At 40.1% G+C, this 16,687-nt stretch overlaps 1 protein-coding gene across 3 annotated transcripts; it reads right to left on the bottom strand.

Moving 5' to 3' along the window:
• Positions 1–562: 562 nt before the first annotated feature.
• TOP3B (DNA topoisomerase III beta) lies at positions 563–16,273 on the bottom strand. Of its 3 annotated transcripts, none has more exons than XM_049804511.1 (18): positions 16,184–16,273; positions 15,646–15,816; positions 14,754–14,885; positions 13,666–13,772; positions 11,260–11,334; positions 10,192–10,388; positions 9,584–9,740; positions 8,372–8,485; positions 7,361–7,451; positions 6,898–7,052; positions 6,558–6,663; positions 5,199–5,345; positions 4,291–4,464; positions 3,358–3,486; positions 2,952–3,101; positions 2,424–2,524; positions 1,981–2,182; positions 563–1,095 (listed from the first exon to the last, which is right to left on the bottom strand). In XM_049804511.1, the coding sequence occupies exons 2-18, from the start codon at positions 15,713–15,715 to the stop codon at positions 614–616; spliced, it is 2,589 nt and encodes an 862-aa protein (XP_049660468.1). In that variant the 5' UTR covers positions 15,716–15,816; positions 16,184–16,273; the 3' UTR covers positions 563–613. The 3 variants fall into 3 exon arrangements, with proteins under 3 accessions (XP_049660468.1, XP_049660469.1, XP_049660470.1); XM_049804512.1 differs by having other exon boundaries at positions 16,179–16,270; XM_049804513.1 differs by lacking the exons at positions 13,666–13,772; positions 14,754–14,885; positions 15,646–15,816; positions 16,184–16,273 and adding an exon at positions 12,485–13,638.
• Positions 16,274–16,687: the final 414 nt, after the last annotated feature.

Here is a 16,687-nt window from a genome sequence, read left to right as displayed (position 1 = left end):
GCACAGACCATAATTTGGAAATCACTGCTCATGGCAGATATTCCCCTTCACATTTGTAATTTCCATTTTGTATGTCTCTTGGCATTATTCTCTTATGCAGCAGACTGACAGATCTGAAGTAGTGCTCTTGCTATTGCAGATGTAATTTGAAAATCTGACAGCTACTAATCATTTACTATTTTTGAAGATTCAAAGTCAGATGAAACAAGTCTAATTCCACACCTAAAGCTACAGCACCATAACACTGATCTTAATCAGCTCTTGCATTCCTGGCATTTGTATTGCTGACAAAGGCCCCAGAAATCGCAGAACAGGGAAATTTCATTTCCTTTCTATCAGCCACAGGTAACAGTCTAGGTAGACTTCTTGAGTCTCCCTACTGTTTTTGAGCTCTACTTGGACCAATGAATTCCAATTAAAAGCTTAAACACTTACTTAGTTACTAACTGATCATCCAGAAGACTTTGTTTTGTGCTTAAATCAAGGCATACAACAATCTAAGGTGTTTCACTTTTCTAAGAACAGGAAAGCAGTAAAGATAAAAAAATACTTAAAAATGAACTTAAAGGGAAACAAATTTTTATAAGAAGTTTATTTTTCTGTTGTGTAGCCATTATACAAAGTAAGCAGCCAGAGCTGCCATTTTGTCCTTGGGTTTCTTTGGATTGAGTCTTCCTCCAGGCCTCCGGCCTTTACCTCTTCCTCGACCTTGTCTTTTTCCTTGTCCCCCACGGTGCATGGGGTGCCTCATGGCTGCATGTTTCAGCTCCACCAGATCTTGAAACACAGGGTCACAGAATACGCAGCCTGAATGCTGGGTCTCATCACCAGGTAGAGGAGATTTGGCTTTGTTAAAATCTACGTCCACAAGGGCTGCATCACACAAGTCACAGGTCTCCGGTGACACTCGGACTTTGTGGGCATTCTCAAAGAAGTGCACAATCACATTGCATTTGTTGCAGGCCATCTTCCACTTGGGACCTGACGTCGAGTCTAGCACCAGAACCCCATTCTCACACTCAACACACTGCCCAATTCCAAGCATGCTAAGCGAATGCTGGCACGTGGGGTGGGTGCATTCATTACAGCCCATTCCTGGTGGAAGAAGAGTCAAACCATACCACAAGGAACCCTTTATATCACTACCCCCTCTACCCAGTTTGGATGAAGTGAGACACAGAAGTCAAAGACAGCTTAGTATATTATAGGTTTTCTAAATCAGGAAAGAATGGAACCACTCCCCAAATTGCAACTTGCCTTTTCACAGATTCAGAATAATCCCTTGCTCAGAAATTTTTCTGTAATGGCTTTCAGAATTGCCAGATACTGTCACTGTACAGTACAGGCAGTTTGGACACATTAGTGATGAAAACTAACTATGTCTTCAATTAAATGTATGGCTCCTAACTAACTGCTATTTTATACTTGCACTATACACTGTAGTACAAGACATTTTTAATTAAGAGGTGGCAATAAAAAGATGCCAAAAAGCTCCTGATAGTCAGAACTCCAAAGCACTACTTTAAGTAACTTTCGTTCTCACAGTTACCAAACTAACTGCAACTTTTACCCCTTCTTATATCCTTCAACAGCTTTTGACACACCATCTATCTCAGGATCAAAACACTCTCAAGACCTGGTCTTAATCTATAGGCCTATCCATTCCAAGAATACTCCAATGTGCAAGGTGTCACAACCTCAGTGTCCTTCACTGCATACTGAGCGTTACAAAGGTCACCTACTGTGTATGCATGTAAATTAGTTTCTTACTTCTTTTATAAAGAAGAAAAAGTATTCAGAAATGAGTTAACTAATAAATTTTGGTCAGTGAGTTTGATGTGAATTTTAGGTATCTAATGTAATTTGAACAGCACTTTATACTAAGCAACACTGATTAAAAACTACTAAAAAGCACACTGTATAGACTGCACCTAATTTATTTCAAGTGAGGTTGATCCTGCATGTTTACAGAATTCCTACCTTTTTTCATGTCCCTGAAGGGAGGATGGTTGTAACAGTATGGACAGAGTGGGTAGCTCTTTCCTCTGGATCCAGACGACCACAGCACCAGCTCAAAGTCATCTAGGGGACAACGCAACTCTTTGTAGAGTTTAATGGTACCATTCTGTGGGAGACTGTAGGTGTCATCACAGTGAGAGCAGTGCAGACGACTTGGTTTGGCCTGGAAACAGAATACAAATCTCCTGAACAACTGTAGTGTCGATAGAGTTCAAAACTTGCAGTAAATCCAACTGGGGCTGCTCTCTGGTTTGCTCCCTCTGGAAAAACTCCATCAGTCTTTTTGTTTTAGAAAAGCACTCCTGACAACCACTTTTGAATCCAAATTCAATAATGGAAAAGGGGTTTCAGCTCAATGCCCCTCAGCAAGTGAAATTTAAATTCCAAGCATGAGGTGAACTTACCTGAATATACTTCATGAAACGATGGCATTTACCACAGCGGGAAAGAGGTTTACCTGTGGCAGCTAAGGGTGAAAAAGACACCTCCATCAGTTCATCCATACCTGCGAAAGAGATAATCGCATTTATGTTAGAATTCTAGTTCTTAAAAGGAAACCTTGCACAAAATCATCTACGAGACCGGTGAAGAAGTGAGAATTAAAATATTTTATTCACAATGCTCTTCCTTGTTTATGAAGACTTTTTAAATGCACAGTGTTTTGCACTGAGCATGCACAAACACACAAGGTTAAGTACCTTCAGCTAGTCTGAAGTTTCTGAAAACTTTACACTGTCACAAAATGAATTTGAAGTAGAGTTTTGGAGCCATGATTCAGTCCATTTTCTTTTGGAGAGCGACTTATTTTGACTGGAAACTTCCAGTCCTGGCACAACTTTTCAGTAAGCCTAAATCTCTGAAAGGAACCTAATATACAAGTATTTTCTACTAGCATCTTTGCAACAATTAAGTAATTGTAGGGAAAGTTTTACCTGCAATAGAATCCACAAAATAGTGAAATTTCCTTTTGAAAATGTCAAGGGTGTGCTCCAGGACCTGATGATAATTTGCTTTACCCAGAGCTATTAAGTTGAGTTGCTTCTCTACAGCACTGCGGATCGTAGGAAGAACCAACTCTGCATCTAACAGAAAACCAGAGACAGCAGCAACAGAGAAGCAGCAATGAAAGATCAAAAAATGGGGGTAGGAATCTGTCCGTACATAAACGGACATCAAAATAAACACACAAGTTTTAATTATTATAGTCCTTGGAATTAGTAATACTTTCCTTGATGCATCAGTTGAGATAGAAATGCTACTTATACAGTAACAACAGCCCTTGACATAGTGAAGGGAAAAGAAGGGAGGAGGATGGAAAGGGAAGAGCATTTAACTGACCTATTTTGTAATAACCATGAACCAGAACAATGCCAAGGTTTGTAGGCTTTAGTCTCCGACCACTCTCCACTGTGACATAGTTTCGCTGGCAAATGTTGTTAATATGGACTGGAATACTTGCATCAGTTCCTGCCACACAAAGGAAAACAATATATCCATCCTGAACAAAAAAGTTTTCATCGAATTACTCACTTCTGACTTCTCTGGTTTTATACCAAATTATAAGGCTCCTGAGACTGCTTAAAATTCAGATACCTTTTTACTGTTACCCAGCTTCCAGTGCATAAGAGTTACTAGAGAGGAAGTTATGTTTCTGTGCAATTCTGTGAAGTCTAAAACATATGGTTTAACCTTAATCCTTTCATCTCTTCCAAGCAATTACTATCGGGAAGACGTCTGTTCTCACAATCACTTATTCTGGAAAAACACAGTGGAGTAAGAGACTATGTTTGTTTTGACTGGACAAATTTATGAAAATGCATCGAAGGAAAATAAGTCAGACTGAAAAAAAAAAAAGTGGTATTGTAGTAAATTGTATAATAAGATATATAAGGACTATTGAAGCCAGCAAAGCTGAAGCAAGCTGTAAAGACAAGAAATCATTCCTAAGAATGGGAAGGTACATTCTTCCACGCAACATCAGCTCTTTCTGACAGAGAAGTGACAAGGATGTGTTATGAAAGAGTACTGCTTTGGCCAGAAACTAGACATAAGGATAAGAAAGGGAAAGGAATGTGGGGGAAGAGACAATCTACCATCTGCTAGGAGGAGCTACAGGCATTGTGATTTGAAGGGAAAAAGAGATTATTACTGTACCTATTCAAATGAATACTGAAAGGTCATTACCGACAGAGATAGTTCAGAGGAGCGATTCAGACTCTTTGCACTCCTGGTGATGTATTACAGGATAACGCAAGTTAAGCAAGTTCCTACCGATGCCATGCTTTTCCATCAGAGTGATAAGTTCTGCTTCTGTCAGGTAATCAGGAGGACTGGTTTGCTTTTCCAGCAATTTTATTTCACCAATTGGAAAAAGATCTCCTTTCTCACAGTGGGGAAGACTCTCTTCTAATGGGATGCTGTGCCATGGCATAATTTCTGTGAACCCTGGAAGTAAAGAAACAAACAAAAATAAAGAGAGCTTATCTTCACAGCTTTCAGAAGGCCAAGGTGTATGTTTCTAATTTTAACATGGACCATGTTATACAGATCAAAGTTAAAAGGCAGTCTGCCACACCTTGCAGAAAATAACTGAGGCTAGAAATACTGTTGAAATACAGTATCACAAGACACTGTCACAACACTGCATCAGATCTATTTTGTGTAACTTGAGTCAGGTTGATGTATGAAAAAAAGTAAACACTTTCCTTGAATGAAAGCACAGTGCCAGAATGGATGGGAAGAGTTTCTTAAAAAGAAAATACAAATAGTAAGTTTCCTAAAAAGAAAATACAAATAGTAAGTCATATTAATATAATAAGGACTATTGGGCCCGCTTACCATAAAAATCTCAGCAGTGGTGCTACATTCTTTTTACAGAGGCCCAAGAAAAAAAATCTGCCTCTGTAATCTACCCCCCAAAAGGCATTTGCTGTCTGTAAAAGGACAGGTCTTCACACTGGAAAATGCAGTATTAAATCTTTGAGACTACTACATGAAAATTTTCTATTGTAACTGAAGTATGGAAATGAAGACAAAGATATGGTCTCTGGTCTTGATAGCTCAAAAAATGTCTTCAAAATTGTACTTGTCCCCAGAGCTTCACTTTTATATCCATCCAATGTATTAATGAGGAAAATAAAAAATTTGTAGCTAACTACTTACTCTCTGATGAGTCTTACCTGGTGAAGTTACCACTTTTCCAATACAGGTAAAACGTTCAGGGCCAATACTGAAGGAAATGGTGGTTTGTAGGTACTTGCAATCGGCACCGACAGTGGCAATGAAATGCCTAGTTATATACTCATATAGTCGCCATCCATCTCCACCTGAGGATAAACAACATCTTACAGACATAACTCAAGTCCTGCAGCTCTATGTAAAATCTGCACTAAAAGGTAGCAGATTTCCATAGGTATCACAGGAAAAACTGGTACGTAAAAGAAAGTATCATTCAAAAGTCCACCCAGTTTCCCCTTTAAAACTTCCTGCCTATAGAATCGCCATGTCATACAGACATGAGCTGCGTGCAGATGCTCTTGGAGAAGGACTGCTATCTTAGCCAGCCCATCTCCCAGTTTTGCAATGTGTTTGAATGAAAGGGTAAACTAGAAAAGACTTTTTTTTTTTTAAGCAAAAAGGAAAAGACATATGAAGAAAAATAAAATTATCTACTGCTTAGTGCCACGGGAGACCACACCCTAATCTAAATCCTAAAATGGGATTCTAGTGGCAACTGCCACACTGGGCAGGTTGAAGTCCTGCAAGAGATCGGTCTAAAATACTATTTATTAGCACTAATATAGATTAATTTTCAAAGCAAAGTTTCCTTATTCACAATCTACAGATAGATGGAATAGTCAAAAGGTTGCACTGCTATGATCAGCTTCTAATTCTTAATCCCGTGCTTTGCATATTTCATCTTGCTGCGTATATAAAGAAAAAAATCTTAAACGGCCACTCAGTACCCTATACAATCACTCAAAAATTTAAAGCATTTATTTTTCTATCAGAGATTATTTCACCAATTCATGAAAGTCAGAGGTTACCTCTTTTCTACAACAATCTCAGCTATTCCTAATAAACAAAACATTCACTACAATTTCTTATAACCTTAAAATCCTCGTTTGAGGGATTACAGTGTACAGAAAATCAAATGTTACATTTTAACATAAAACCCACAAACCATAGAGACTAAATTAACATGCAGCTGAAGTTTGACTTACAAGCACAAAAATACAATAAAGTTCCACTACTTTGGAGCAAATTCTTCCTAAAGAAAGCAAGCATTAAGTTGTTAAAATGGCTATTTCTCTTAGCAGTACTATGGTCCCTAGGATCAACTACTGAAGAGCACAGCAGCTCTGAACTTCACTGTCACTAGAAGTTTAAGTTAGGATAAAAGTCTGCTCTCTCTTCACTTCCTGCCATTCAAATAATTGTATTTTCTGTTGAAACTCAGGGATTTTTAAACTGGCTCCTATACCTCAATGAACTAATTTCCCCACATAGTGTTCCAACACTACCCAATTTGCCTATACCTAATTCCGCTTCTGTTGCAGCTCTCATTGGGGTGATGGGAGGATGGTCTCCTGCATCATGGCCTTTCCTTGGACGATTAATGCCTTCTGATAGTAATGCTTTTACCTGGGTGAAGGAAGAGAGAGAAAACAGGCTGACTGAAGTGGATAACAGGTCTCTTAGCAGGTTAAGAAACTTTTCAGATCAAATCCATAACAATACAACATCCATAAATAACAGCAATTACAGATATTTATTGTTTCTGAAGACCTATAGGTCATAATATACCAAGAAAGATATATCCTAAAACACAGACTAAAGAATGATCTGTTAGTACAAAGTTTTACTTCATGTACTCACAGTTTCTGCCCAGTAAGGATTATTGGCTTGTTGTCTCAAACATCCTTTCAAGTCAAAGTTTTCTGGGTAATGAGTAGTTTCTGTTCGAGGGTAGCTAATATAACCCTGAGTATAAAGACGCTCTGCTATTTGCATGGCATGTTGTGGACCCATTCCTAAGACAGGACAGGAGAAAAAAAAATATCACTGCAATTATGATTTGTTTGCTGCATCTGAAAGTATACGTTATGCAAGCATTTAAATAAATCATGGTTTGTCCTTTCCATAAGACTTCTGTCACCTTGATCTTACCCAACATTTCACTTCTGACAAGATTTTTAAACTTGATCCTTCCCCCAGAATGAAGTGTTACAGAGAGGAGGGTATCAAACTATATTTGATACGACCTTGATTATTTCACTTGGCTGAGAAGCCAAAATATTTTTCTTTAAAACAGTGTGGAAATCTGAACTTTTACACATACCTAAAGCAGCACTGGCCACTCGTAGCATTTCTACCGTGTTCAGAGCCAGTGGTCTCTGCTTCACCTTCTCTTTTTTACTCACAGATTCTACCTAGAAAATAGCATTTTCCCAGTAAAAGTTTTGAAGTTTGGTAATTGGTAGATGTATAATTTCAATCATAAAATAAAAAATAGACATGTGGCATACCTACCATTATCTATTCTTGTCATATCTGTTTTGTTTTCTTAAAACAGAAACCACCAATATGTTTTTACTTCAGAAAATCTGACCGGAGATAATTTTGCCAAATTCTAAAGTTAGAATTCTAAGGTGCCTTTGTGCTATCAACTAGATCAGGCCTATAACTGGGAATGCAGCAAGGTAGCTTACTGCTATCTTTACTTCCCATTTACCGCAGCAGCACATACTTTCAGCGCTACAAGGATTTAGTGCTTATTCCAAGTAATGGTCCTAACTATAAGGATCCAGATTTTTAAAAGCTTCACGCAGTCTTCGAACCTTGATGGCTATAAGCACTTAAATCCAAACATACTGTCAAACAAGTATTGAAAAGAGCAGAATTAGAAGTTAATTGGCTATAAAGTCTGTACCATACACGATTAAAAATTTAACTGCAGCAATACTGCCATATAAGTAATTACACTCTGATTTATACAATGTCACATGGGAAATAAGAGGTCTGCTTGGAGAGATCTGAACAGTATTTCTTAGCAGGCTTAGTAATGAAGAATTCCTATCATGAGTGATGATCATTTCCGAAGTCAATATTAAGAAGAGGCTTCTGCTGAGATGACCACACTAGCATAACATGAACCACAATAAAAAAAAAACACTCTTGCCTTTTATTCCCATTTACACAAAGTTGAATGGAGTAAAAACCAAGATACAGATATTCTACACTCTTCTTTAACAAAAACAAAAAAAAACCCCAATATGCAGCGAATGAAATATTAAATGATATTTCCTTTATATGAAATATGGCTCTACTGACACTTAGTAAATATTCTTACCTTTGCTTCTTTTGCTATCTTTGTTATATTCAGGAACATTTGAGCAATCTCACGATCAAACACCCTCACTCTATCCCAATCCAAAGTGAGAGACCTTTCTTTTTCAGGGTTCACCTATTGGACCAAAAGAAAAAAACATTTAATTCCCATCAACTCTATTACTACAAGTGTGAGAATGCACATTTACAACAACAATCCAGCAAACAAATCCTAACAATACCTGTACTAGGACAGAAGTGCTTCAAACGTGCAGTTGTACTCTTTTTCACAGGGGCTTTCAAGAAAGATGGAGTACTTTGAGCTTTGGGGTGGGGGGAATGAGTGGAATTATTCCTGCAGTTAACTGATATACTATTCTTGGTTTTAGTACTGGTAACAGTAAAGGCTGAAATGGGCAGAAATTCAAAGTTTACCATTTTAATTTAGCAAAATCAATCATTTGTATTAAACTGTAACTAGGTCATGTTTAAAGTCCCACGTACAAAAATAAATATGAAGCAACCAATATAAGAGAGCACAAAACTCTCCGAAAACAGCACCAAATATTTCCTAGCGTGACACGTGAGACACATCAGAAAAGATATTACAGTAGACACCAGACTTCATCTTTTTAAAATTATTTTAAAATCTAAAAATGGCAACTTTTTACCATCTATCCCTTATTTGTTTAAAAAATCCTTGTGATCACAAGCAGTAAAACCATGTTGGTTTGCTCTCAGAGCTTGGACAGCAGCAAGGCTACAAAACTGCTATAAGCTGCCAAAGTACTCCAAGGACTCAATTGCCAATTAACACAATGAGCATTTTATTTGCTTTAAAATTCCAATACTCAGCAATGCCAATGTTTGTTGGCAGCCTAATTAATTCCTGGGTTCAAATTAACAACACAGTCAGTCCAAGGACCCCAGGGAACAAAAGAAAACCATTTTAAGTAGTATTTTTGGCTGAGTCTAAGCTTAGATGGTTAGCACTGAAGATTTCTTATAAACAGCAGACAATAACCACTTTAATACAAAACTGACATCCTGGAATCTGTTCTTGAGAGAGTTGTGACACTCATGTGAACTGAATGAGAACACATGAGTAAACTGTAGGCATTGTGAATTCTTGTCAGCAGCTACAAATTTATGAATGAACAAATTGAAAATATAAATGCATTTCTTTGGTAAAAATATATGTTCCTCATATACAAACAAGTATTGTAAAACTTACTTTAGCTTGCAACACCCAGTAAGTCTCAGGCTTAAATGACTGGATTTTGTCATGCCTTTCAACACAGAATCCAAGCGTTGGGGTCTGACATGGCCCAAAGGAGATGAGGGAGCTGTCTAAATTCCCATATTTTCCCTGAAAATATTTAGTCTGAAACCTAAGACACAGGCGAAAAAAGAAACCACAAAACCAAACAGGAACAAGTACATTAATATCCTAACTCCCATGAAAAGCAGAAGTTTTCATTAACTTATACACACAAATATGAGTAATCTATTAAATCATTCAGGCATTAGGAAAAAAGCATTGTGAGAAATATCACCTTACAGCTAATTAAGTCATAATTACTTTGCCTCACTGAATCCTTTTATTCCCAAAGAAATGTGGGAGAATATCATAAAATAAGACCATATCATAGCTGCTGATAGTACCTTACCTAGCTCAGTTAAAGCCATAACACAATTTTTTATTTCTTTTTCTTTGTCTGTGCATAAAATCGTGCAGTTTGGTGCTGAGCAGAATTAGGCACTAGAGTTCCAAGACATATTTTGTGGACAGAGCTCTATTCCTGAACCTTTCATAGAACTGTCTGTAATCTATGCTGTCACCTTGTAAACGCACAGCCAATTCTAAGATCCAGCTCCTGGCGGGCATCCACTGAAAGAGCTTCATTGCGATTGGGTTCTCCCAAGTGATTCATGGCATTGCAGATGTCTGTGTCAGTAATAGAACTGAATTTAGCTCTATAAATTGTCCTTTCGGTGCTACGAGGTTTGTTCATAACAGGAAGAACAGCATCAAGAACCTAATGAAGATCAGAAGCATATTTTAAGAGTATTTGAAAGGTAAGGGCTTAAGTCAGTTTTTCTCTCTAAAGAAAAAAACCCCACTCTCCACAAATTATTTGCTGATATGTAACTACTTTCTTAATTCAGCAGATGTCATGCCAATACACTAACTGATAAGCAAGAGCAGTATTTGTATATCCACTCAGAAGTGTATTGTTAGCAAAACTGAAGGATTTATTTATTAAACAGCAACTGCTGGAAGTGAAGCACTATTCTTAGCTAAGTGCAAAGACATTCACCAGTGCAGCTGCAGCACCTTTTGGTGAATATGTATCAGTTTCTATCTGGGTTTATCCTACATATTGCCAGGGCTGTTATGATACAGTGGTATTAAAGAACTTAATTACTTGATAAAATGTGCTGCTTTAAATAAAAACCAAAAAATACCCTTCATGTAGACTTCTGGGAATCGGATGTTAAAAAAAAAAATCTTTGCTCAGTAAGCCTACACTTAAAAGCAGCCTCTTGCTCGAAAGTGTCTAACTGCTTAATGAACAAAAGATAATAGAGATGAAATTTTACAAGAACAGCAAAATAACTACTCCAGCTGTGAAATACAGACCAATTCTCAAAGCACTGGAATGTTCTAACATTTAAGAGACCTTACTGTTCACCTCAGATAAGCAACACCTATGAAATTGATTTATATGCTTTAACTGACATTATAAGAGTTCAAAAGCACATGAGTTTTTCCACCTTCATGCCTTTAAAACTTTACTCAAATTAGTTTGAATTTTACTGTATATTCATAAAACAATACACTGATAGTATTGTATATCACAGAAAAATATATTATGGTATTATAAATCTTAAAAATGGAAACCTTACTTCAAAACAGATGTTCTCTCCTTCTTTATCACAATCCAACCACAAGACAATACAATCACAGCCTCTTCCCTCTACCTGTGAGAAAAATTAGCACAGTTCTTTAGCAACACAAAAAAAGACCCACCTTCTCAATAATCATATACTTTTGGTTTCTATTTTAAAGTACTAGAGAGCATTTACTTGGTGTAAAAAGGATTGGAAGAATATAGCAGAAGTGACAAGAAGTCTGCAGGTACTTAAACAGAGTTTTGAAGAGAGAAGCAAGCTGTGCTTCGTGGGACCAGAAGTCTGCCTATGAGATGCTTTTCTGTAGGACCTGAAAAAAATCAGCATAGGTCTATGGCAGTGAAAGTCTCCTGAAACTCCCACAGTCTGTGTATGCAGCCTTGGGCACACTCACTTCCCCTTTCTGTGCCTTAATTTCCACATCATTTAAAAAAAAAATTTCTTAGAAGCAATACATGCATCCAACGATCCAGTTTTGAGAAGCAAGATATCGACAGTCAAAAAACTCAAAGGCAAATGCAAGAGTGAATTCAACAAGGCAAAGATTTCAGACAGTGTAAGAACCAGAAAAATTAATAAAATAGATCTAACCATGACAAAAATCTGCTTTCTACAGGGAGGAAAATCCTTATTTGAGAATGTACTCATTTCTTTTCGACCCTAGCACTCTAGCATATTGTACGGCGCATTGCCAAACACTGCCCACTTTTGGGAAGCAGGCGAATAGACCTGCTAAATCAAACATTCAACGTGCAGCGTGAGAAACACTATATTCAGATGGTCTGTCTGCCTTAGTAGAGGGAAGACATGTAACAAATGTTTTAAAGGACAGAGTCCTCTAGCATTACCCTCTAACAGCAAAATATCTGTTGTGAAGACAGACTCCATGTTTTGTACTAGAGTGAAGATAACTGACTGCCGTGGTTTAACCCCAGACAACAACCAAGCACCACGTGGCCGCTCTACCACTCCCCCTCCTCAACTGGACAGGGGAGAAAAAATATAACAAAAGGCTTGTGGGTCAAGATAAGGACAGGGAGAGATTGCTCAACCGATTACCATCATGGGCAAAACAGACTCAACTTGGGGAAAATTCACTTAATTTATTGCCAATCAAACCAGAGTAGGGCAATGAGAAATAAAACCAAGTCTTAAAATACCTTCCCCCCACCCCTCCCTTCTTCCTGGGCACAGCTTCACTCCCAAATTCTCCACCTACCCCGCTCCAGCGGTGCAGGGGGACGGGGAATGGGGGTTACTGTCAGTTCATCACACACTGTCTCTACTGCTCCTTCCTCTTCAGGGGCAGGACTTCCTCACACTCTTCCCCTGCTCCAGTGTGGGGTCCCTCCCACAGGAGACAGTTCTCCATGAACTTCTCCAACGTGGGTCCTTCCCGGGGCTGTAGCTCTTCATAAACTGCTCCAGCGTGGGTCCTTTCCACAGCGTGCAGTCCTGCAGGAACAGACTGCTCCAGCATGGGTCCCCCACGGGGTCACAAGTCCTGCCAGAAAACCTGCTCCAGCACGGGCTCCTCTGTCCATGGGTCCGCAAGTCCTGTCAGGAGCCTGCTCCAGCACAGGCTTCCCATGGGGTCACAGCCTCCTTCAGGCATCCACCTGCTCTGGTGTGGGGTCCTCCATGGGCTGCAGGCGGAGATCTGCTCCCCCATGGACCTCCCTGGGCTGCAGGCAGACAGTCTGCTTCACCATGGTCTTCACCACGGGCTGCAGAGGAATCTCTGCTCCGGCATCTGGAGCATCTCCTCCCCTCCTTCTTCACTGACCTTGGTGTCTGCAGCATTGTTTCTCTTACATGTTCTCACTCCTCTCTCTGGCTGCAGTTTCTGTACTGCAGCAACTTTTTTTTCCCTTCTTAAATACATTATCACGGAGGCGCTACCACTGTCGCTGATGGGCTTGGCCTTGGCCAGCGGCAGGTCCATCTTGGAGCCAGCTGGCATTGGCTCTGTTGAACATAGGAGAAGCTTCTAGCAGCTTCTCATAGAAGCCACCCCTGTAGCCCCTCCGCTAACAAAACCTTGCCATGCAAACCCAATACACTGACCCACTCTAAGGGCTGGAAAAGGGTTATACTTCTGGTTCTTAAATAAAGCTAGTTAACTTCTAAGATTTGGGTGTTTTTTTTTAAAAAGCAAGGGTAATTCATAGCAAAATCCTACACTGATCTTTCAAACTTAGTAATTTTTATTGCTTTCCAAAACCACAAAATAAATTCACTTCTTTTTCTTGGCTAAAAATAGGTCTCATTGCTTTATATCTGAAGAGGAAGAATAGGAACAATGAATCCTTGAAGATGGAATATGCTCCAGATGAAATAAAGAAAAAGAATGCCAAAACAAAAAGATATCTCTCAAATACTACTCATAAGAAAGAATACCTGTAAAAACTTCACCATGGTCAGTTTGGGATTAGCTTCTTTCTTTTCTGTGGGAGCTTTGCTAAAAAGTTCTGCTGGATCCACCTTGTCCCAGCTGTTATACTTTCCTGAAAAACAAAAGTGTATTAAGTAGAGCTCTAAATATATATTTAAAAAAAACAAAAAAACAACAACAAACCAAATTACTTTGCAAAACACTTAGCTTTCAAAACTTGTATTGGAAAATTTTCTACCCTAACACATCTTGCTTTACTATATATCAAGGTACCCCTTAGCTTTTTATGTGAATTGTAGCTACTGTTTTGAAGCATGACATAGGAAAGAAAAGAAATACTACACACTGTTCAGAAATTTTAACATGAGCTATTAAAATTAAAACATGAGCTATTCTGTTGTACAATCAATCGATCAGGCCAAGGGGTGGAAGATATTTTTCCTTGTTTTCACAGGGCACACACAACATGCACACTGCAGACTGTTTTACTGTTTATCTTTGTTCATTCCCATTTTTCTAAAGTAACCGTTAGTAATATTGCCTAGCAATTACACGAAACTGTACCTTTTTAAAGCACTGTGTAAATAACTCAAAATTCAGTCCTTATAAAACTCGTAATTATCATTAGAGGAAATACAGTACTCAAACGACTAGTCCAACACTTCAAAGCAAGTTTGTGACAGGATTCTTTGTGCATAATCCTTACCAGACCTCTATTTTGCAGTAATACATTACAATGCTTCAGAGAATATCCTTTTGGACTCTGCGTTCTTTAATCATCTTTCAACTGAAGCACCAAAACATTTTTCCATGTAAGCAAACAGAGCCTCATCTCCCCTCATTTTCCAGGGACATAATTCAGGCACAGAAAAGATAAGTGGCATGACCAAGGTCATGCAAGAAGTCAGCCAGAGAACTAGAAACAAAAATCAAGAACTGCTGACCACAAGTGATCCTTTCATCCTCCTTTTCTCTCTGCTTGTCTCCTGAAAATTCTTCCTGAATTATTTCCACGATCAGTATTTTCCTATTAGAAGTCTCTGACAGCTCTACAAGCCATATCAGTGAAAATATCTTATGAACAGACAAATACCTATGAAATCCAAAGTCATGACATGCCCACATACAGATGTCATCTTGAAATGGGCACTCTGTCCTATAAACGATCCAGTGTACTCATGCACAGAGCATGCACCATTCAGTCCCTTGCGAGAGGACATGTTTCCTGTGAAAATAAGATCATAAATATCAACAGGATAAAAAACCCTATTGAAATAAGTTATTTTGTGTGAAATGACATCCCCCTTTTCTTAGATCTTATAGCTAGGGTCTTCCTGATCACAAAATTCTACTCATTGATACAGTTTTTATTTCAGTTAATTATCACTTTAGACCTTTTTAAAAGCATATTTTGTTTTCAACTGAAACTATCCATCATCTCCTCCATCTTTTCCCTCCCACCAGGAAATCCTTACGAAAATACAGCTAGTTTTCTAGACCACTACAGTTACTATCAACTCATTCTATTTTCCACATGATTTATAAAACATTTACTAGAGCTTCAAAAATCTCGTAACAGCAACTTGCTACTTGATTGGCACTTTCCAGAAACCGTATGTACCAACACACACTACAGTTACATAAAATATCAAAACCAGATTCCTTTAGTCTTGAACTGAATAGGCATCAGTACATAAAAGTAAACAGAATGTGAAGGGCCATCCAGCTCTTTTGTGAACCGCAACCTGTCCTAAGCCACCACTCCCAGGTGGCAGCTGCCCCAAGACCACCAAGTAACTGACCAGGGTGTTTCTCAACCTCACTTCTTCTACAGCAAAGCCTGGTAACCTTCACCATCACGCGATTTGCCTCTAGGCAGCTAACGCCGATCTCCTCAGTTGGGCTGGGCACTCCAGAGCACTTCGGTGCTGCTACTGGCCGAACAAACAAGCAGAAGGACCGAACAGACACGCTTTTTTTCCTACCCCTCGAGAGGATCTTGGCGATGGACTGAGCCAGAGAAGGCTTCTCCGCGACCATTAAAATGGTCTTCATTTTCACCTGATGAGACACAAGGTGCCACAGGCCTTAACTGTGCAGCTCGGCCTTACTGGTGACCACGGCACACAGCTCACAAGCGAAAATCAGTCCTCGGCCTGGAGAGAGACAGAGAGAGCGAGTATAACACAGGTTTACTGCAAAACCACTTCCAGTAAATACAACTACAAAAACCAGAAAGCCAGTGACGGATTTCACAGCTCCGAGCACCCTCCTCCCCTCGGGCCTTCGCGGTGCCCGGGCCAACCCCCCTCCGCAGCTTCTCCGCCGAGAAGCCCACCGGGGCAGAGAAGACGGCTGGGAACGGCTTCAACCGGCGGTTTAAATAACAGCCGGGGCCTGCCGGCAGAGAGGGGCCGAGAGGAGCCGCCCCGGCCCAACCTGCGGGGCGAGAGAGCCGCTCGGAGCGCTGAGGGAAGGAGAGGAGCAGCCCCGGCCCGGGCCCCGCTCCGCAGCTCACCTCACCTCAGCAGGCGGCCATGGCCTCCGCTTGCACTGCCGGGTCACGGAACCGGAAGGCGCGAGCGAGCGGCACCGCCGGCTTGAAGCGGCGCGGGCGGGCGGGTGCGCGATGTGTGTGTGTGGCCCCGCCCCTCCGCCCCGCGCCCGGCGGCCGCCTGCGCGAGCGCCCCCTGGCGGCGTGGAGGAACGGCCGGGGCGCGCGCCTGCCCCACATCACACGTCTGGGGTTGGGTTTTTTTTTTTTTTTTTTTTATTCCAAAGACTTTAACAAAGCCAAAACTCACCCTCGGAATTGACGTTAGACACGTAACCGAACACAAGCACACCAAGAAAAACGTACCGCCACCGTTCCCTGCCCAAACTCCCTGCACAAAGTCCTGCCACCGCGCTGTAGCCGGGCCGGCCGCGCGCAGGCTCGTCTCGCTTCGAGTCTGGTTATCACCACAGAAAACGGGTATAACCAAAGCTGTCCGAGAAAATCCGCGCACACCGCTCGTATCTGCTTTG

This window comes from Accipiter gentilis, chromosome 7 (assembly GCF_929443795.1).
Source record: "Accipiter gentilis chromosome 7, bAccGen1.1, whole genome shotgun sequence".
NCBI classification, from domain to species: Eukaryota; Metazoa; Chordata; class Aves; order Accipitriformes; family Accipitridae; genus Astur; species Astur gentilis.
The sequence above is the reverse complement of the archived record's forward strand: the minus strand, read 5'-3'. Positions and strand labels throughout refer to the sequence as shown.

Excerpts from the sequence above, each read along its gene's own strand:
- TOP3B (XM_049804511.1), bottom strand. The coding sequence starts at position 15,715 with ATGAAGACCATTTTAATGGTCGCGGAGAAGCCTTCTCTGGCTCAGTCC. Across the intron at positions 14,886-15,645 it reads CGCCAAGATCCTCTCGAGGG|GAAACATGTCCTCTCGCAAG; the intron begins GTAGGAAAAAAA and ends TTATTTTCACAG. Across the intron at positions 11,335-13,665 it reads CCATGGTGAAGTTTTTACAG|GTAGAGGGAAGAGGCTGTGA; the intron begins GTATTCTTTCTT and ends TTTTTCTCACAG.